General features: G+C 30.6%; 2 protein-coding genes across 2 annotated transcripts; both read left to right on the top strand.

The window, feature by feature from the left end:
- The first annotated feature begins 3167 nt into the window (after positions 1-3167).
- Positions 3168-4519, top strand: LOC109818732 (carboxylesterase 1). The gene has a single exon (XM_083073395.1). The coding sequence runs from the start codon at positions 3330-3332 to the stop codon at positions 4293-4295; it is 966 nt and encodes a 321-aa protein (XP_082929521.1). The 5' UTR covers positions 3168-3329; the 3' UTR covers positions 4296-4519.
- A 6238-nt stretch (positions 4520-10757) lies between these two features.
- LOC145955923 (uncharacterized) lies at positions 10758-11936 on the top strand. Its single transcript, XM_083071430.1, has one exon. The coding sequence runs from the start codon at positions 10758-10760 to the stop codon at positions 11934-11936; it is 1179 nt and encodes a 392-aa protein (XP_082927556.1).
- Positions 11937-23883: the final 11947 nt, after the last annotated feature.

Here is a 23883-nt window from a genome sequence, read left to right as displayed (position 1 = left end):
TTTAAATTGTAAATCAAGATAAAAAAATTATAAATTAATAATGTATGTATTTTAAGTTTTAATAAAATCATAAGTTGTTATTAACCTCTTTTTGAATATTTTATATATTTTTTCTATTTTATTTTTACTTTTTCCATTTCTTTTTATATTTTGAGGTTCCCCTCTACCTCTAAAATATTTTAAAGTGTAGAAGAGTGAAATTAGAAGAAAAAAAAACAAACTTCTTATTCCATCTCTACTACTTGTTTGAATAACTAAACTATGAGTTGCTTCTTTGTGTAGCATGTTTAAATCCAAGAGATTCATTTTCTGCATTTGACAAGGAGAAGTTGATTCGTTTTCCTCAATTTTATTCTTTTGAATTTTCTCCAGTTGAACTTTTGACATTAGATAATCAACTTGAAAATTATTTCATAGATGTATGTTTTGATAGTGCTTTTTCAAAATTAGAAAGGATTGATGATCTTTCTATAAAACTTGTTGAGACAAGAAAACATGTTGTATATCCATTGGTGTATTTGCTTTGATAACTAGTCTTGATACTACTAGTAGCAACTGCATCAGTTGAAAGAGTTTTTTCTGCTATAAATATTATCAAGAATCGGATGCGCAATCGTATGGGAGATGAATGATTAAATGATTATTTAGTTACTTATATAGAGAGAGAGGTTTTTGATAATATTGAAAATAAGCAAATCATTCGATGTTTTCAAACTATGAAAACTCATAAAGAACAATTATATTATGTATTTATCTTTATAAAAAAATTATTTTATATTTTGACAAATTTATGTATTTAAATATTGCCTCCACTACTTAAAATTTCTGAATCCGTCACTGGAGGATAGTATAAGGTAAATGAGGAGTATAAATAGGGGGGATAAAAAAGGTAGTTGAATGAGTGATGTGCACATCGAAGGGTCATATTTAGTCCATTTGATTATACTCTAATTATATTTATCTTTTTAGTGTTTAACCATGTCTTATAACGTCCTCAAAAAAAAAAAAAGTCCTATAACGTTAGTCTTAATTAGTTTCAACTTTCAACCACAAAAGGAAGATCAAAGATGAGACGTAACACTTTTCTCTTGGACCTTTCTTTGGTCACGATTTGCTAGCGGCCCACTCTTTTAATTCTTCTTCATCCATAGCGTCAGACCTTAAGAGCATCTCCCGTGGGACTCTGTTACATCACGTCACATCATTTCATATCAATTTTAAATTTTAGTATTAGAGCTTCTATAAACAATTTTGCTAAAATTTAAGTAATCCATAAAGTGAAAAAGAGCTTATGTGGCATGATGTGGTACAGGAAGTCTCACTACATATGCTCTTATACTTCCAGAAGATTATTATTATTATTATTATTATTATTAAGTTAAATACCTTTTTTGGTCCCTTACAATATTTTTTTGTTTCAATTTAGTCTCACTTTAATTTTAAATCTCAATTTGGTCTCTAATAATTTAAATCGTTCCAATTTGAGACTTCCGTCTAAAAGATTTAAACGGAGTTAATTGGTGGTCAGGTGAATGTCACGTAGATGCCACGTAGGTGAATCCAAAAATACTTGAATATACCTGGAATCAGAACGGCCCGTTCTGAAACCAAACCGGCCCGTTCTGGTTACACTATTGGTGTGTAAAATTTGCACCTGGAACGGGCCGTTCCAGGTCCAGAATTTCGTGCAAAAAAAATCAAAATACAAAGCATTTCAAACACTACATTTGATAATATTGTTAATGAGGATTAATAACTTCAATTGCTAAACATTTGGGCTATACATTATATCATTAAGGATGATGTAGTGTATCACTAAGGACAATGGTAACAAGTTTTATTTCATTGTTAGTCAAACTGGAGTGAACCACTTACTACTAAATTGACACTATACAGTCAAGGATAAAACGAAACAGTGTTTTTCCTTGAAGTCATTGACGATGTACCGAAATAATAACAACCTGTTATTGAGGAGGTACCCTTAACCCTGAATTTTATTTTCAATTTTTGAAATACATTGCGGCATTTTAGTCAAGATTTTGAACTGGATAAATTCAAATCAAAGAAATATTTTGGAAGGTCTTATCTTATTTGATTTTTTTTTTAGTTTTATTCATAAATGAATATTAATTTATTGTATTTTTTATTTATTATATATTTATTAATATATATATAATAAAAAAATACAATAAAAAGCACGACGTTCTGGAACGGGCCGTTCTGGTTTCATAACGGGTTGTTCTGGTTTCAGGTTTTCTTTCCGGAATTTTGGCGTCCACGTGCGCATCCACGTGGCATCCACGTAGATGCCACGTGGTCAACAGTTAACTCCGTCTAAATCATTTGGACGGAAGTCCCAAATTACACTAATTTAAGTTATCGAGGGACCAAATTGAGATCAAAAATTAAAGTGAAACTAAATTGAAACAAAAAACATTGTAAGAGACCAAAAGAGGTATTTAACCTTATTATTATTATATTAATAATAATAATAATAATAATAATTATTATTATTATTATTATTATTATTATTATTATTATTATATTATTATTATTACACCATACTACACTACCAGAATATTATTATTTATTATTTTTCTTTGACATCATACTCCACTACCAGAAGTTCTTAGAAAGTAGATTAAATCGAACATTTTTAATCGTAACGACTTAAAAAGTAACGATTACGGAATTAAAACAAATTAAATAAGCCTTAGTTATCTGCAAAATAAAATGAGAATAATAAATAAATAAATAATGTTAAATATTTATTATCAAAAAATTAATAAAATTGTAACATTAATTATAATTTAAAGTAAAATAAATAATATAAAAATTAATATTTAATAATATTTCAATTAAATTTTATTTTAATTATAATTTTTATCTTATAAAAATATAAAATAAAATGAAAATGAGAAATATAAATATAATTCAATTTAAATATTATCAAATATTAATTATTCTTTTACCTACATAATATGAAGTCATAATGAATATTATAACGAATAAATATTTAAAGAAGAGATAAAAATACAAATTTTATAAATTGAAAGGACTAAAAATTATAAATTTAAAAATAAAAAACCAAAATGAAGAATGGTATTACGTATAGAACAAAAAAGTACAATTCATCGAGAAATAAATGAGATGCAAAGGAAAAGAGGGATTGGAAGTGTGTAAGTTGGCAACGTTGACAAAGTCAAACAAAACCAAACACGAGAGAGAACGTAAAGTAATTAAAAGCAAGACAAAAATAGTACAACACATAGATTCATCTTCAATCTTCATTCTAAACGAAGCTGAAAGTCCCAAAGAACACACACACCATGTCGAAACAAGCCATCGACCCCTACCACCACATCGACATCGTTCTCAACCCTAACGGCACCCTCACTCGGTTGCGCCACCTTCCGAGCACCGCTCCCTCCGACGACCCCACCCTCCCCGTCCTCACCAAAGACCTCACCATCAACCACCACAACAACACCTGGCTCCGCCTGTTCCTCCCGCGAACACCCACAAACCCTAACCCTAACCCTAAGCTTCCACTCATCGTGTTCTTCCACGGAAGCGGCTTCATCGTCTCCAGCGCCGCCTCCTCCATGTTCCACGACTTCTGCCTCGCCGCCTCCGCCGCCCTCCCCGCCGTCATCGCCTCCGTCGAGTACCGCCTCGCGCCGGAGCACCGCCTCCCCGCCGCCTACAACGACGCCGCCGAGGCGCTCACCTTCATCAGAAACAGCAGCGACGAGTGGCTCACGAAGCACGCCGACGTCGGGAACTGTTACCTCATGGGGAACAGCGCCGGGGGGAATATCGCCTACTTCGCGGGCCTACGTGCGGCCGAGAGTGCCCTCGATCTCGCGCCCTTGAAGATCAGAGGGCTGATACTGCGGCAACCGTTTTTCGGTGGGACCCAGCGGAGTGGGTCGGAGCTGAGGCTTGAGTACGATGATGTTCTTCCGTTGAGTGTTGCGGATTTGTGTTGGGAGCTGGCGTTGCCGGTTGGCGTTGACACTGATCACGAGTATGCGAATCTGAGGGCTGAGAATTCGGTTGGGAAATTGGAGAGGGTGAGGGAGTTGGGGTGGAGGGTGTTGGTGAGTGGGAACCATGGGGACCCCGTTGTGGATCGTGGTCACGAGTTGGTGAGGGTGTTGGAGGAGAATGGTGTGGAGGTTGTGAATGATTTTGATGAAGAAGGGGGTCATGGAGTAGAGTATAAAGATGCCGGCAAAGCAAAGAGACTCATTGAGGTTGTCAAACGTTTCGTTTCATCCGTGGCTACCTAGGGTGATTGATTATATGAAAATAATACATTGTACGTGTGTCTTTCATTTACAAGTTTCACAACCCTTCTTTAAAAGCAAAGAGCTTTTAAAGTGTTTTATTTTTAAAAGCACTGTATATCCATGATTGAACCCTTCTTTGATGAGCTTATCAGAAGAGATGACTAACTTTGCCTTGTAAGGGATATTATCAAATCTGCAATTACATAGTGGTGTTTGGCTTCAAACTTCACTACAATAGAAAACATTTTTCTATACCATCATATAAAAATGTAGTATGAAGTCATTTTCAAGTCAAATCAAGAATTGTTTTGCATAACAAAAATTATCAAGTCCAACACAATAGTAAAGAGGTGGCCTTATTGATTAAAATCAACACAATTGAAGATAATTTCTCCTACAAATATAAACAAAATAAACTTAATCCATGTTAATTAAAAAAATTAGTTAGTGTTTTATTTAACTGTATCAATTTCATTTATAAAATATTTTTTCTTCTAAATTTCCCTTTATTCAAACTTAAAGCTTTATATTGAGAATAAATTTAATCCTTGTTAATCATGCACAAAAAAGTTTAAATATTTATTTATTGTGATAGTGTAACCTAGAGCTAATGGGCTGGTTCTTTTTTTTCTTGTGTTATGCAGCCTCACCACGGGTTGAACTCATGATGAGTTGGGTTCTTAGTGGGTCGGGTTCAAAATTGACCTGTATTAAAACTTGCAAAAAAAATTTAGTCCAACTAGCCCAAACCCATGGTGAACCGGGTTGGCTCACGAGTTCTGACCGATTTTGATGACTCTAGTAGGGTATAGTATAGTAGGCAAGTAATTTATGTTCACTTGTTGTGAAAGCAGTCCATTTAGCGGATTACTTGTGTTTGATTATGTGCACAAATTTATCAAATAAGTAGAATTAGTTCTTGATATATCGAGCTAAAAGATACCTATACAAAAAAGGCTGTCTAAGCATTTTAATGTAAAAACAAGCACACCTTATATATACTAGCAAAGACTGTGTTACAGTTGCTTAATTATTTTTTTTAGATTTAAATATGTTTTTAGTCTATCAAATTTAAGATAAATTTATTTTTAATCTTTCAAATTTGAAATTGATTTTTCAACCTTTTTAGAATTTTTAAAAGTCGTTTTAGTCCTTATATTTAAATTTTGGTGAGAAATATATAAAATATTATCTCATAAACTTTATCCACAAAAATTAAAAAATAATAGTTTTAAATTTGAGAGACATAAATAAATTTATATTAAATTTGAGGAATTATAAATATATTTAAACCTTTTCTTTATATTGTAATGTTTATAAATGTCAAAATTAGCTTAGGAAAATGCTAGAAGTGGTTTATGATTGTAATGTTTAACACTCATATTTGAGGTGCTCGTTTAGGTAGTATGGTTTAGTAAAGTGTTGGGTTAGTTGCGTGGTTAGGTTTTGGGAAGGAAAGGTGTGATGTGAGATTTCTCTAGAGCGGAGGCATTGAACCTCTTTTTAGAAGTATTTAGAGAAAATTCAGGAAACATTTCCTCCTATCTTCTAGAGAATCTCTCTTCCTTATTTCTTCCTTAAAGCTAAGCATACTATATTGGCAGAAAGATCCAAGATTGTGGAGCTAAAGATCAAGATTTCCAAGAAAGGTGAACCCAAAATTGAAAGATGTTCATCTCTCCTTTTTTAGAGCATGCATGTTTCATTTGAACTAGTTTGCATGTTGAATACGTTGTTTAGAATCGTTTTGATGGTTTACATTTGAGTTTAGGTCTTGCAAATGAGTTTGGTATGGATTAAAGAGGATTGGAAACCCCAAATATGCGAAAAACAAAGAGGATATCTGTCATGAAACGATTGAGAGAAATTGGAAGTGAAAATTAGGGGTGGCTTTAAAAGGGATCCGTTGAGTGATTTTAAAATGGTTGAGCAATTTAGTACTTTTTGAATTAGATTTTGTTGTCTTCATAAAAGTTGTAGCCCTAGATGTTAACTTTCCAATGGCTTTGGAATCACCTAAAATGTAGGTATAAAACTCTAATTATGATCTTTTTAGTGAACAAAGGTCAAACTATCAACATTTAGGCAAATTGCTGCGATTTTTGTGATTTTCAATATAGTGCACAGTTATAACTTGAAGTCTTCATAAGAGTTGTAGATAATATTTTTGGCTTTCATATGAGATAATGATAAACTTAATACAAGTAGTATAACTCTCTATGTGATATTTTATGAAAGTTGACTTTGATAAGTTGTATGTTGATACATATGATATGATGTTTTAAGTTATCTTATAATAGTTGAATGAGGATATATGATTTGTATGATGGATTATTTATGATGCTAATTATATTGTTAAGGCGAACAATGGTCTATGAATAGGTTGCATATGCTTGAATACTGTAAGTTGGTTGACGTGTACATGATAAGAATTATATGATGTTAAGTTATTGGAGATGTGTGATGCAATGGTATGTTGATAATGTAGAGGGTTGTAAATGTAAAATGTGATGATGTATATGTTGTAAAATGGATGTTGATAGCTATTAAAGTTGAAAGCTATAAAGTTGTTGCGTATACAATGTTGTGTTTATTATTGTCGTTAAGTTGAAAGTTGGTATGCATATGCTAAAAGATGATTAAGTTGTAAAGATGTAAGTTGATATAATATTACGTTATTGTGTACTTAACATGTAAGTTAAATGATGTTTAAGTTGGAATGGTGTACGATGATAAGTTGTTAAGTTGTTAGGCATGTGGTTGTGATACATATCTATGTTTAGATTTATAGGAACTAGAGGAGAGTTAAAGGTATGGCAAATAAACTCGTACCCGTGGGTAATAACCAAACCCGTCCCGACTTTGACGGAGAATACTCGGTTTGACCGGGTACGATATCTTAAATCGGGTACAGGTACGAGATGGGTATGCACATACCCGTCCCTACCTATACCCGTACCCATCCCCGTACCCATCCCCGATTGAATTATGTTAAAAAAATTAATATTTTATTATGTGTAATTATTTATTATAATGTAAAACATTTATAGTTGTTTAATTATTAAGAAATCTCTTGATTAAAATATGAGATAGAGAAATAATTTAATTATAATTATAATATAATGAAAAAATAATTTAAAAATATTTTGTATCCTTTTGTAAAAAAAAATAATATTTTTTTATGGGTACGGGTGTACCCGATACTCGACTGGGACGGGGATGGGGACGAAAATTACACACCCAACAGGTATGGGGACGAAAATTACACACCCAACAGGTATGGGTACGAGTACGAGTATGGGGATGAGTTTGAGTCGCGAGGATGGGTATCATGAAACTCGTACCCGACCTACTCCGTTGCCATCCCTAATTACAATATAGAGACAAGGTCGAGCTATATATTGATTACAAGTGACCAATCGAGTAAAGTATATGAAGTCGAGGACTTATTCTCCAACTAAGTATTAGAGGGTTATGGTATTTCAAGAGTAGTCAGTGAGCTAATCCCATAAGGGGCTTAATGTTGCAAGCTTATATCATGGTAGACCCATATCTATATTGTTCTACCTTGACATAGTACCATACTTTCTAGTTTAAGCGACAAAACCTGAGAAATCAATCTAACTTATGCTAATTGTTGTTTCTAGCCTCACTAGTACAAAAGGGGTAATTTACGTTGGTTATTTAAAACTTTTTACGTCAGAAAAGGGTTCGACGTTAAAACGGGGGAAGTAAATTTACGCCAGTTGTGATGGATGACGTAAATTTATGTCGGACATTATCTAGAGCCGACGTAAAAAAGTGTTGTAAAACAAACAAAAATAGTTGACTATTAACGTCGGACTATACCATCTCCGACGTAAATTTACGTCGGACATGGTATAGTGTAACGTAAATTTACATCGGACATGGTATACACTACAAAAAAATGTGTGATTTGTGGCAGTTATTTTGGCAGTTTCTGGTGGTTAAAAACTGCCACAAATTGCATTACCAGCGTCATTAAAAACCGTCGGATCTACGGTCGCCAAAAAATCGTTTGTGGCGAATATTTTGTAAACGCTGGTTTTGAGAGCCATAAAATTCAATCTCTTTCTGGCGGTTCCAAAAAATGCGTTTTGGTTTGACTTGTTTGACATTTTCTGGCGGTCTAAAACCGCCACAAAATTGGATTTATATTTGACTTGTTTGTCATTTTCTGGCAGTTTTAAACCGCCACAAAATTCATTTTAATTCTACCCATTCAAAATTTCTGACGATTTTAAAACCTCCACAAAATTCTTATTATTTTTACTTGTTTACATTTTCTGGTGGTTTTAGATTGCCAACAAACATATTTTTTTTATTTTTTCGCATTTTCTGACAATTTTAAACCTTCAAAAATACACTTTATTTTACGGTAATTTTTTATTTTTAAAATATATTTGAAATTATTTTAAAAACGCATTTTTATTATAAATTGACAAATAATATTCTATATATTTTAGGCATTTATCAAATTATTATTTAAAATTATCACTAACCATATTAATCATTAAAAATTAATAATGACTATATTATTATATTGTTATTTAATTCAAGTAACTTATAAATAAAAATTTTACTTGTCAAATTCTAGGATCACTTATTTTAATAAATTATACCTATAATTATAATAATATTTATGTGTTTTGTATGTTTCTTGTTCAAATATAATTACATAAAGATACATTAAATTAACAACTTTTAACATTATAAAAAAAAATCAAGACAACATCTAGCCATAGGTCTAGCATGACATATTTTTTATTATTAAGACATTAACATCCATCAATTCTAAAACATATCCAACATATTAAGTAACTCAAAATCAAATTCATGATCAATGCTCAAAAGTAAAATACGTAAATTGTCCCAAAATTAATCTTGCTTCAAATATAAAAACAAAGGTTCAAATTCATGAGTTCATCATGTCTAAAAAAAACAATAATAATGTCAAACTCCATGAATATTACTATCTAATGAAGATCCTCCTTGTGGTATTGGCATGTCATGTCCACTCCCTTCGTCCTATAAAATACAAATTGTTTAATGTTATCCTTATTAATAATATATGCATAAAATATTAAACTTCAATTAAGTATTAATATAATTTAATTTAGTGCAAAATATAAAACACTTACCGCTACATTATTACTACCACTAACAAACATAGCCTCTAACTCAGTAGGAATATGTCCTTCCTTCATTTGTATGTAAGCAAGCATGACATTTTTTAATGTCTTGATATTTTCTTGAGAAGTTACCAATTCACCCTTCAAACTAATTACTTCCTTTTTCAGTTGAGAACTTTCAGTGGAATCAAAATTTGAAGAACTGCACACTACACCACTAAATCTTGTGGATGATTGAAATGCCACACTATGTAGACCTCCTAATCCCAAGCAACGTACACGTCCATCATGATCCTTTCCCAACACTTTACTAAGACTATCATTAGTTGAAATTTCATTAGAGTTGTCACTTTGACTCATTTCTATTGACATCTTCTCTTGAAAGAAACATGAATGAGTTCTTAAAGCATTCTTCTAAAGACAACCATATTTGTTTAATAAGAATGGAAATTCACCTTTAAAAGAAATATTCAGCAAACAACTAGTATTAATAATAGTTAAAAACTAACAATTGTGACTCTTTAAGCACACCAAACAACTGCAATAAGAGTTTAACAAGAGAAATTAGAATATAACAAGAAAGGTAGCAACAAAGTTTAAATTAATGAGTAAAAATTAAAAACAAAGCTACCAAAATCTAATTCTTACCATAAAATAAATTAGTTTGTGATATTTGTCTTAATTATTCAATTATATTTGCATCTCCTTGAAATTGGTTTTCATCATCTACATCATCCCTTGCCAAGGTTATTGTATTTGTTTCATTTGTAAATAAATTGCTCAAGTCTTGCTCATGATACGACTCACTTTCAAATATAATATCTTCCCCAACTTCTCCCATATCATACAAATCTCTTGGCATCATGTGGACAACAACACTCCACCCTTTATTTACCTCATCATCAACATAATACACCATTTGTGCTTGTGAAGCTTCAATATAGGGGTCATGTTCTTCACGTTCACCTGTGTGAATACAGTGAGAAAAGTTTTCTGAAGTAAATTTCCAAGCATCCTTTCTAATTCCTCTTCAATTTTTAATTAATTTATTTGTATACAAATTTAAACTAAAGCAGGTTCTTGTTCTCTTGGATTAACTAAAAAGCTTCTCCAAATTTACTTCACTTGCATTACCTAAGTGCTTCATCTCAGGTAAGCATGATTTGTTTTAAAATTACTTATCTAATTCCTTTTTTTTTATATATTTTAAATTACTTATCTAGTTTTCATTTTTACATATTCCATTTTTTAAATTAATTTACTTATCTAGTTTTTTCTTCTTCTTGAACCTAGTCAGATGGATGTAGTAATGGATAAATCATGGATTGATATGCCAAGGAATACAATAGAATATCTAGATGGATTAAATAAATTCTTAGATTTTTCTTTTGAAAATCGATATGTCAATGGTGCAATAAGGTGTCCATGTCCTAAATGTCATTTTAGTAAATGGAAAACTAGAGATGTTGTGTTTGACCACTTGATTTGTAAGCAATTTCCAAAAAATTACAAAGTTTGGATATGGCATGGTGAAGCATATGAAACAATGGCATCAAGGGACACTGAAGTAATAGATGAGCCATTTGAAAATGAAAATCCAGTGTTAAATATGATAAATGATGCATTTGGGATCAATAGACACACTAATGTGGAACATGATATGTATGAAGGACCATCTGAGTTTATAGACACCATAATTGATGAAGGAAATGAGAAAGTTGATGATTTGCTTAGAGATTGTAACCAACAATTGTATCAAGGGTGTCAAAGGTACTCAAAGTTGTCTTTTCTATTAAGGCTATATCATATAAAATGTTTATGTGGTGTGACCGAAAAGGTGATGACAATGATTTTAGAGTTATTGAAAGATGCATTTGAATATGTAAACATCCCTAATTCATTTTATGAGGCTAAGAAGGTGATTTACAAGCTTGGTCTCAATTATACTAAGATGGATGCTTGCCCAAGAAATTGCATGTTGTATTGGGGGGAAGATAAAAATTTGGAGAATTGCAAACATTGTAAAAAATGTAGATGGAAACAAAAAGGTACTAATGGTAAAAAGAAACTACTAGCAAAGGTCTTACGATACTTTCCCTTAAAACCAAGGTTGCAAAGGTTATTTATGTGTTCCAAAATAGCAAAGTCCATGAGATGGCATGCTTTAAATAGTAACCCAGATGGATTATTGAGGCATCCAAGAGATGGCAAAGCATGGAAGTATTTTGATCAATTTCACCCTGAATTTGCTTTAGAACCTAGAAATGTTCGCCTTGGTCTTGCAACTGATGGTTTCAATCCAAATAGAACCCTTGGTAATAGTTATAGTATATGGCCAGTAATTCTAATTCGATACAATCGACCTCCTTGGGAATGCATGAAGCAAACTTCTTTGATTCTTTCGATGATCATCCCAGGTGAAAAAATGTCTGGGGATAAGATTGATGTGTACCTACAACCTTTAATCAAAGAGCTAAATGAGCTATAGGTTGAAGGTGTGGAAACTTATGATTCTTCTCTAAAAGAAAGCTTCACTATGCGAGCAGCTCTCATGTGGACAATTAGTGATTTCCCTGGGCTTTGTACTTTATCTGAGTGGAATACTTATACTGGGTATGCATGTCCGACTTGTAATTTTGATACTTTTTCTCGTCAATTAAGAGGTAGTTATAAATGGTTTTTTATACGACATCGACGATTTTTGGAGAGGGGTCATAAGTTTAGACTGATGAAAAATCATTTTGATGGCACAATTGAAGAAAGGGATGCACCAAGATTATTATCTAGGTCAGAAATTTTGAAGCAAATTGATAATTATTTAAAATACCTTGGGTTAAATAGTAAAGGGAAACGAAATCGTGAAGAAAATAGACCAAAGCAGTGGAAAAAGAAAAACATATTCTTTAATTTGCCTAATTGGAAGGATAATATTTTACATCATAATCTTGATGTCATACATATTGAGAAAAAAGTTTGTGACAATGTGTTGTATACATTGATTAAAGATGAAAAATCAAAAGATCACCTTGAAGCTCGTCAAGATCTACAAGATATGGGAATAAAAGAGGATCTTTGGCCAGATGAAAATGGAAAATATCTTCCTTTATTGTTTTCAATGACAAAAGAAAAAAAAAGATATTTCTCACTACATTAAAAAATGTAAAAATGTCAAATGGTTACTCTAGTAACATATCTCGTTGCATTGATGATCAAAACTCTATGATATTTGGGTTGAAGAGTCATGATTGCCACATCCTCATGCAACATTTACTTCCACTAGCTATACGCAATGTTTTACCTGATAGTGTGACTACAGTGTTGGTAGAGTTTTGCTCATTTTTCAAGGAGTTATGTTGTAAAAGATTGAATATATTAGATCTTGACAGGCTACAATATCGGATTGTGCTCACTCTTTGTCATTTGGAAATACTATTACCCCCATCATTCTTTACAGTGATGGTCCATTTAACTTGTCATCTTGTTGAAGAAGTGAAATTGGGAGGGCCAGTGTATTATTGTTAGATGTATCCAATTGAGAGTTAAATGTGTTTTGTTATGTTTATCTGCTAGCCTTAAATTTGCATCCGAGCTACTTGTAACACATGATGTGTTTAAAGTTAGAAAAACTCCATTATTTTGAGTTTTTAAGCCTTCATCTCATTTTATGGTTCTAAACTTGTACCCATTGATGTTGTATGCGGTATATCTTCTTGCAATTGGCATTGGGCCCCTAGCTAAATACTTTATTTCATCTGGCACTACATCCGTAATGTCTGGATTTATAACCTAATTAAAGATTGTGTTAGTCACATAAGTGCATTATAATTTTTACATGAAATTAGTTTTGAACATACTCGATGAAGAAACCAACTAGCAAATTCTTTACTAACTATCTTTTCCAACTCTATAGTTGAAAGCCTTTGATTTCTTGTCTTCCTCTTAGTGAATGTCTTGAAATCACTACCATAAAAGAATATCATGTTAAATCACTACCATAGAAGAATATCACATACAATATATTTAAATACTTACTCCACATATGACTGAACTTTTGGACAATTTAGTAATAAATATCGATGTGCTTGTATTTTTTCCAATGGGGTAAGAGTGAAAGTTGATGAGCTTCCCACCGGTCTACCTAACTGAGGATAAATGATTTGAGATGTTTCATTATCATTAGGACGATCATCAACACGTCGACTTCTATTCAGACAATTAATTACAAAAATGTTACTGCATCTTTGTTACGTCAGATTTTGGTATGTCTGACGTAAAATACGTGACGTAATAGCCTAATTTTCCACTAGTGCCTTGTGTTAGTTGCTATTGTTGACCATAGTATCAGTTGCTATTTCTGGCCTTAGGGTTAACCGTTATTTTTTGGTATTATACCAGTTTTTGTGCTTTAGTAGGTCAAACCATTTAAACTATTCAATTTAGTTGTAGGAGATATACATGGTTGCTATGCATGATGATACATAATTGTATATCTATGTTGTTCTTTTGAATGTGTTGAGTGGATTGAAGTTGTATGAGTGGTTGGATTGCTCTAGTTGTTTGTGATGTGTTGGTATTTATCGTTGTCCATGCTTCTTACATAACTAGTTTTGGTTATATATGTGTATATATGTGTATGTAAATGTTGTTAAGTTGAAGGTGCAAAGGTGTATTGAGTTGTTATATGATGAACAACATGAGTGTAATATTGTATGAAGACAAATTATTTTTTTGATAATTGTGATGAAATTACCTAAGTTGTATGGCAAGATATGATATGATGTAATGAATGATGTTCCTTTTAAGTTGTCTATGTTGTATGTTATTGTATGACATTGCTTTTGTATCACAAGCTTACCCTGTGTTTTCCCTTATGATTTGGGACTATTATGATCTTGGTATGAGAGTAGGATAAGATTAGTGAATCGAGTTGTGTTGTTTGATGGTGAGTCATAATGGAAGTGACTCTTTTTTGAATGTTGTTACCTTGAGGCAGCTAGGTCTTGTATAAATGCTTGATCAACGATTAAGTTTATTTTGTATATAGTAGTTATTTCTTTTGTATGAAGTATGTATGTATGTCTAGGAATAACTATTTTATTTCTTACATATATGACTGCTCACATGAGACTTACCTACTTGTTGCATGATATCTTAGGCAGATGCTTGATGCTTGTGCTTCCGCTTAGTTGTTGTTGGACCGTAAGTGTAGTTATCAGGTAAGTCGTTACAAATATAGTTATATTTTTTTTTATATATATTGTAAGAATATTCATGGAATAAATACAGGGAAATGTGATCACTGTAAGATCTTGACGTTATAGTTGAATTTTGGTTATCCATTATTTTTTTCAAATCTTAGTTAGGAAAACTTGATCTGTTCAAACTTAAGAAAATAATAAAGCATATTGTGTGAAACATGAGTGAGGTAATGAAAGATAAAAATATCATAAATGTATTATAGGAGCTTAATTTTGAAAAATAATTTTGTTAATTTGATTACGAGTATAAGATTTTAACAACAAAGTTAATTTCATTGTCTAATTTTGCTATTCGATTTTTGTGTATACTCTTAAGACCTTGTAACTATAATTCATTTTGTGGTTGTTCTTTATGCAAACAAAAATATATTGTTGCTAGAAAGTGATCAATTCTACCAAGTATATGACACAAATGTTCACATGTGGATATTTATACATTTATTGAAAAAACGATCAAAGAAGTCACTTTCGAAAATTAAAGGTAATCCACAATATCAATATCATTTAAATATTATATTATTCTTGACGTGTATTAATTATTTTATTATTTTCTTATTTTTATTAGATTTATGGTTGTAACAGTTACCATCTCATCAATGAAAAATTGACATAATTAATAACAAAAACAATATTTGCATATAATTACAAAAATAAAATACCAATTAGACAAATAAACTTAAAATATTAAATATGAACTATATTAACAAAAATAGTGACAAATTGGTACTAATCCAATGTTAGACATTTGAAAACATATTAATATCACAAAATATAAAATGAATCGAGAGTCTAAATATGGTAAATACTAATATCAATTAGACTTATACAACGATTAATTAATTCAATTTCAATACTATTTAAGAAAAAGATGAATTTAGGTTTGAATGTGTAAATTAATAGTTATCTTTTTGTAGTTTTAATTTTAGAAAATTATTTTGAGTTTGTTTTTAAATCAACGTTAAGAACATTAGGAATTGATTTCACTAACCTTCCTCATATATATCTACAATTTATTTAAATTAAGTATTAAATATTTTTTAATCCAACAACCCATTGTTGTATTTTAATCCCATTAGTGCAAAATATACATTTCTATATGTTGGGTGTCATTCACATGATATAGAAATGGTACAGTGATATATGTGTAAATATATCAAAACATTTGGGACTTTAATAGAGTAGTATGAGGCTTTAATCTACGCTTTTACTGATTGGATTGAGAGAAAAGAGTTTGGATGTGAGTTGTGCCTTGTTTTGAAAATTCTAGTAAGAACATACCTTGATATTTATGTGATTTCTCTATATGTGATTAATGAAATTAAGTTCCAATTGTTGGATTAAAAATACATATTTGGGGCTATATTTTAGACTTAAGAATCAAATAAAAATATTAAGGAATGACCGAGTTATGTGAGTTAAAAGATGAACCTTATTTCTATATGCAAAATGTAACGTGCATACGTTGTTAGCTTTTCAAGTAGACTTAAATGACAAAATTAGGTTTTGTGATCTTCATAAAAGTTATCGCCTTGGAGTTTAGCTTTCAAATGTCATTGGAATCACCTAAAAAGGAGACTTAAAACTTAATTATGATCAAATTGCTAAGCAAAGGTTAGGTTATCAGATTTAGGTTAAAATGTTGCGATTTTATATTTTTTAAAAATAGTAGATGACATATTTAGCTCTTGAGGTCAATATAGAAGTTGGAGATAGTTGCCTTAGATTTCTAATAAAATTAATATGAAATTGATATCATATATATAGCTCTAGATAGGACATTTGGATCACACGATGTCTTAGAAGGTTAAGTTGTGAAAATGTAATTTGTAATGAGGATGATGAATAGCTTTATTCTTTAAGTGTTTGATCTTACGAATGATTTGATGTACTTATATCAATGTTTAAGAAGGATGAATTATGGTATAGAACAATTGATAATAGGTTATGGTGTAAGCTGATTGTTAATGACTAGAGGTGTTCTAATGATAACGATACCTAAGGACTTCATGTGTGACAATGATAAAGTTGCTACAAATTTTTAGTGACATTGATCTTAGTGGCTATGATTAAGGTGCTAATATATGATTAAACTATCTCATAATGATTCTTACTTAAGGTGTATTGGATGATGTTGTGTAATCATTATATTACTTAATAACTGGTTGTAGTGTGTGAGTATGTCATTAATATGACATATTGTAAGCTATGTATGAATTACTAATTGATGTGTTTTGACATTGATGCATTTGATGTTCTTTGACATTGATGCATTTGATGTGTATGGATCCTGTGAGGTTCATATGATGAGAATTTTAAGTGAGGCTTAGCCTTGATATGATATAATAAGATGTGTGATGGTATAAGACCATGTGAATGTAATGCATAGAGTCTATTTGACATGCATCATATGCATAAAATATTTTTAAAGTGTACGATATGGAATACACCGTCATAAAAGGTCTCTTATGTAAAAATTTAGGAATCAACCCTGGGGATAGCTCAGTTTAGAAGTCCTAGTCCTGTCCTCGTGAGCATGAGATGTTTCTTGCGCGGCTTAGCTATCCCAACTAGACCCTGATAGTACGTCCTTCTAGTAAGAGTGCGCATAGGATGTGACCAAACATATACTACTAGACTACTTTACGTGTATTGCTAATGACAATATACAAGTGTGATATGTGATGTTTTTACTAGCATCACATGCATGATAACATTTAGTCTATATCCATTGCCTAATGCATCTTAATGTTATATATGTATTTAGTTGTTATATTGTGAATGAATGTAATATGTTATATGACTGATATGTTTATATTATGTTGATGTATGTCTTGTTTGTGTTTGATTGTGTGGCTACATCTTATGTCATGGGCCAAAGTGAGATGTTTCTCACTCTCCTTGTTTAGTGTTGTTTTTCTTGTGTGTTGTTGCAGGTGATCTTTAACATGATGTTGAGGATGTTGGTGACAAGGCTTAATCCTCATAGAAGGGTTATGCTTTGATAGGACATGTGACACTAGAGAATTAGTTAGGATTTGATTTATGTTATTTAATTTGAGTAGTTTAATTTTAATTCCTTTATAATTTAATATTTCTACTAAGTCTAATTTATTTTAAAATGTCATTCTCTCTACCTATATGATTTTGAGTTTATATATTATATTTGAGGTTATTCAATTATTTAATATATTATGTGCTATAACATGCAAGGTAGATGATTTCACACAATGACTTTCCTGTCTATGGTGACTTAAGTGGCCACAGTGTTAAGGGACACAAAGCTTGCCCTATATATGAAAATGACACATGTCACCAACTATTGCATCATGGAAGGAAACTGGTTTACTTTAGGCATCGAAGATTTCTTAATCGTAATCATCATTAATGTAGATTGAAAAAACATTTAACGGTCTTTATAGGAAAATGAAGTAGCTTCAATTCCCTTAATTAGTGACCAAGTTTATGAATGAGTGAAGAACTTAACTGTAGAACTTGGAAATAATGAAAAACAACCAACTAAGAAAAACATGTGGAAGAAAAGGTCAATATTTTTTTTATCTACCAAACTAGAAGATATTTGATGCCAAACATTGTATAGATGTCATGCATGTAGAGAAAAATATTTGTGATATTGTTATTGAAATGCTTTTTAACATTTAGGGGAAGATAAAGGATGATGTAAATACTTGTTTAAATATGGTTGACATGGGTATAAGAGAATAGTTAGCTATGTGGGCTCATGGTAAATGGACATTTTTACCACCAACATATCATATGTTGTCTAAAAAAGAAAAGAAATGTTTTTGTGAGTGTTTATGGGGTATGCAAAGGTCCCAAGCGGTTATTCTTCCAATGTCAAAAGGCTTGTCTCAATGAAAGATCTTAAATCACTAGATTAAAAGTCTCATGATTATCACGTATTGATGCAATAGTTGCTCCATGCGGCCATTTGAGACATATTACTTAAGAATGTTAGATATGCCCTAAATATATTGTGTTCCTTCTTTAACACAATTTGTAGTAAAATTGTTGATCATAATATATTTAATGAGTTAGAAAATGAAGTAGTTCTTATATTGTGCTGATTGAAGATTTTTTTTCCTCCATCATTTTTTGACATCATAGTTCATTTAATTGTGCATTTAGTTAGAGATGTTAGATTCAGTGGTTCGATGTTCTTAAAGTGAAAGTACCTAATTGAGCAATACATGAAGATATTAAAAGGGTATACGAAAAACCAACACCATCCAGAAACATCAATTGTTGAAAGATATATTGCAAAGGAGCTATTGAGTTTTATAACGTATACCTATCAAAAGATGAGGCTATAGGGGTACTCAAGTGTTGTCATTGTAGACACCAATTTTGTTCCCCATATTTTTCACCAATTTTCCTTAATTTCACTTATTAGCTTCTTTCTCTAAATTTTCAAATCATAGTTAGAATGATAATTCAGTTCAGTATAATAAATTAGCTTTAAAATAATCAATAATTTACAAACCATGTTTAAACTCGAATATATATATATATATATATGAATCGGGAAAGGACAAAGAAAGAAGGAAACCAAATCCTCCTCTATATCAACAAATACATTTGGTTGCCATCGTGCAACCAAGATAAATTAGTCCTATAGTCTTTGTTATAACTCAATTTTGTTCCGATTAGTACTAAATAAATAAAAAAAACAATAAAATAAAAATAAAGATTTACATTTTAAAAAAATGAAATAAAATACGTACAAAAAAACAAAAAGAATAAATATGCTCCAATGGGAAGTGTGGGAGAAGGTACACATAACAATAACTATGGACTTATATTTTGATTATTGTAGTCAGTATGGCTTTCTCTATGTCTTTTACAATTTCTATATTAGTGTAGGCAATTTAGGTTTTGTGCCATGCGCGCAGAGTTTGTTTTGGGATTGCAAGCTAAGCTAGCTATCACTCTTTAGCAGCACACTTTGGTTTTCCACACAATTCTTCTTATAAAAGGAGGAAGAGGAGAGTAGGAAGGGAGATTTTTTTGAACTCACTACAAATTCTAAACCTCTTACACAAAAACCTCCAAAAAAAAACCAAAAAAAAAACAAAAAAAAAGTGTTCAATCACCACATATACCATCCATGATACCACTGAAGTAAACATTTGGAACACCCTCAATGAACCAACCCCTGCACCTTATGCCAACCTCATACCAGCAATACCTATCTTGAACCAGCAAGCAAGTATGCTTCAAATCAAAACAACGTAAACACTTTTGCCATGAACAATAGGTATTCGCAATCATGAAAGACATCATGAACTCATATCTTCTTTTCTTAATCATATTTCAAGAACAAAGACATGACTTTGATATAGTTTAACATTTGTTTTTTTCGTATCCTCTACGTTCTACATTCACTTATATATATATATATATATATCATTTTTTTGCTATCAATAACGTATACTTATGCTTCTCATTAGCATTTTTACAATAGTGTTTTCATTTTATGTTCACTGCAATGTGGATGAGTTTAATATCTTTGAAGGTAATTTTGATTAGTTTTATTATTTGAATTGCATATATGTGTAAAAAATCTAGATGAAGTGAAAGTTTTGTTAGAATAAGTGTGTTGTTTGTATTTTTCTTTTATACTTATATATAATGGTATTAATTATATATTTATTGTAAGATAAAAATAGTAAAAATAGTTTAAATATTTTTAGTGATTAATGATGAAATAATTAATATTTAAAATTTAAAATATGGTTAATTTGATGTGACATCTCTTTGACCTTGGGTTCTTGAATACAAGTTGTGATAATTTAGAGGTTCCAAGTCTTTTAAAATAAAATATTTGATGAAAGTTAAAACTAATAATTTAATCAAATTATAATAAACACGTTTAGAAAAAATAAACAATTGGACGTAAAAAAATTCTTTTCAATCATGAGATTTTAAGGCACAAGTTGAGACAATTTGATGCCTTATATCTCTTCTCTAAAGTAAATAAAATTATTAAATAAAGATAATAAATAAAATATTTCAGTAGGTTGACTTGGGTGTACACGTCTTTCAATCTTAAAATTTGGAACATATGAATTGTGATAGTTTAGAAATTCTAAAATCTAACAAACATAAAACTAAAAAACCAACCCCACAAATATTTTCTACCTAAAGAATTACGTGACTCTAATTTTTCATTTTACATGGTGATACGTAAGAGTAGGATGTCTCTCTTGTCAAGCTAAAAAATAATATTCCTTTTTTTATGTAACAATAATGATAATTTCAATTTTTATAAAATAAATGCACTAGTTAATAAAATACATTTGATTGTTATAGTTAATTTTGATTAATTTAAGGTGAGGTAAATATTTTATAAGTTATAAATAATTTGTTTAATTAATTAAGGGTAATCGTCTTAGGATGAACTTTGTAAGGTGCTAATATCTTCCTTACACGTAATCGACTCCCGAACTCAAAAATCTTATTTTCGTAAACCATTTTCTATTTTGTGGTTTTTTCCAATTTTTTTTTCCATAAAAATAAATATTGGTGGCGACTTCATGTTTTTTAACACATTCTCATCATCTCGTTGCGATAGTCATTATGGAAGAATTATTGTTAAAGGTTTACGAAGAACAAACATTATGAGTTACACATGAGAAAAAGTGTTGCAGACACATTTGTATATGTTAAATAACATCGATGAAGTTGTACTTTACTTAACTACTCATAAGGACATGGTGAAAAAAAATCATTTATGAATGTTTGAAAAATGGTTGATCAACAAGCATGACAAAACATTTTCAATGTGGTTCAAGCATCAAATTGAGAAATACAATACAACTTCTAAAATATTGAAATGGCTAACACTAGAGCTTAACCTTGATGTCATATGTTGGAGCGGGTACAATATCAATAACTACATGTTATTTATCAAAAAGGAAGATCTAAAAAATACCATACAAAATAGTGGGGTTATGGTGGTGGTTGAGTCACAACATTTCTCTACTTCTAAAAATCCTAACCCAGATACAGTCTCTTAATGTTACTTTGAAGTCATTCAACACATGGTTAGTTAATTACAAAAGTTTTATAGTGTCAATTTTTAAATGTAAATGGGTTGATAGTGACACTAGAGTCAAGCCCAATAATCTAGGTTTTACCTTGGTTAACTTGAAGAAGGAATGTTCTAAAGATGAGTCATTCATTATGGAAGACCAAAAAACAAGTGTTTTATGTTATTGATCCTGCTTATAAAAATTGGTTAGTTGTACTACAAGGAAAAAACATGCATGATGCTAATGACCATTAAGATTCAACACTTGACATTTGTGTGACTCTTTCCTTCTCCACATGCATGCCTAGGTTGAATGTGGACAACGACAACGACATATGTATCATAAAACTAGTAATGTGTTTAATTTATATTATTTGTATGTATTATATTATCACTTGTTATGTGTATAAAATTTATTGTTATTTTAATTATTAACATGATTAAATTTTCTTTTTTATAGACCTGTAGCTAGTACAAATGATACTCCTCCTCCTCCCCCTTATTATCCTCATTCTCTTCCTCCTAATATTCGTATATATTTTATTATTACTTTTATGTGTATAATATTTATTTTTATTTATGTACATCATTTTAGTTTTATTTATACACATTGGATAGATATTTATGTTTTAATTTTATCCTCTTGTTACGCTTATACTTATACATTGTTTTAGTTTTATTTGTGTACATTGTTATTAATTAATGGCAATTATTATTAACTTTAGCTTTATAGGCAATTGTCTTTGATTGTTATGAAGTTTAATTTATACACTATTTCAATTTAAATTATATAATTGTATATTATATAGGTTATTATTGAACTAGACAACAATATGTTGATTTGATTTGCTTGGAATGTATTTCTATTATGCAAGTTTCAAATAATTCATAAAATAAACTTGATATTAAAATTTTTTTTATGGTAAACGTGACATTATCCATCATTGAATGTGCACATTCTATGATGGACATGACCATACATGTCATAGAATGTGACGGGTAATGCCACACCTATCATAGAATGTGCACATTCTATAATGGATAATATCACACTTGTCATAGAATTGGTAGCTTCTATGACAGGTAACGTCATACCTACCACAGAATATGGGTATCAAATCACCAAACTTTGTATCTCATTCTATGACAAGCATTGACCACTCGACATAGAAAATGAATTTCTATGTTGTGTGTTGACATGTCATAGAATGTGTAGATATTATATGTTGTCAAGATCTATGTCACGTCCCAATCGACATAGAATATCTAAAATACTTGTCATGGAATGTCCTGTCTATAGTAGTGCCCTAATCTTATATTTGAGAAATTCTAATTCATTTAAATAAAATCTCAATTCCTTAACAAAGTTAATTAAACAATTTGCATTAAGATATGAGGTTTTAATATTGTCTAATAATCCTCATAAGTGTTGTTAGGGTTCCTTTTTGGATTTGTAGATCATGGTTTCAAAAGTGTTTCCAACCATAATCAAAGCCGTAAATTCATATTATAGTTGGTGAATCCCAAAATAAGCATTAAGAGAGTAGAAAAGAAGATAATTAACCAAATATAATATTTTATCAAATAAATTAAATGATTACATGGAGTCATAGTCAATTATGTCAATCTCCAATATAAGTGAATTAGTAGCTCATGACTAACTTAAACACAAAAAAGATAAAAGTCTTTGAAAGTTTCATCATGATGGCTTCTAGTCCACTCTTCCCTATCATGATAAATTTTATGTCTTCGAGAGTTATGAATGAATTTCTCTTTGTAAACCTTTATACATCCTCAAACATGGACCTTTCAACTTTACTCACTTAAGCGACTAACGAGCCTTGAAATTTATTCTTAGTAGTTCTTTGATTTAAACTTTCTCGCAAATAATGTGTATTATACATTTCACTTATTTTATTTTTTAACGAGAGTTCGTATATAGAAAGCAAATTTTCTGCTTTTACAACTATCATTACTTTGGAAAGTTCTACTTCATGTATTACCTTTTTAACCAAGATAATTTTTTAAAATGAAATAGATAATTTTATTTTAAATTAAATATGAATGTCATATTTTTGAAACACCTCGTCAAATACAAAAGCCATGTTTCAAAATATTGCAAGATC

The sequence above is a fragment of the Cajanus cajan genome, chromosome 1 (assembly GCF_000230855.2).
Source record: "Cajanus cajan strain Asha chromosome 1, NIPB_CcT2T_4, whole genome shotgun sequence".
NCBI classification, from domain to species: Eukaryota; Viridiplantae; Streptophyta; class Magnoliopsida; order Fabales; family Fabaceae; genus Cajanus; species Cajanus cajan.
Note: the sequence above shows the minus strand (reverse complement) of the source record. Positions and strands in the feature narration are given on the sequence as shown.

Coding starts and splice junctions, on each gene's coding strand:
- LOC109818732 (XM_083073395.1), top strand. CDS start 3,330: ATGTCGAAACAAGCCATCGACCCCTACCACCACATCGACATCGTTCTC.
- LOC145955923 (XM_083071430.1), top strand. CDS start 10,758: ATGGATAAATCATGGATTGATATGCCAAGGAATACAATAGAATATCTA.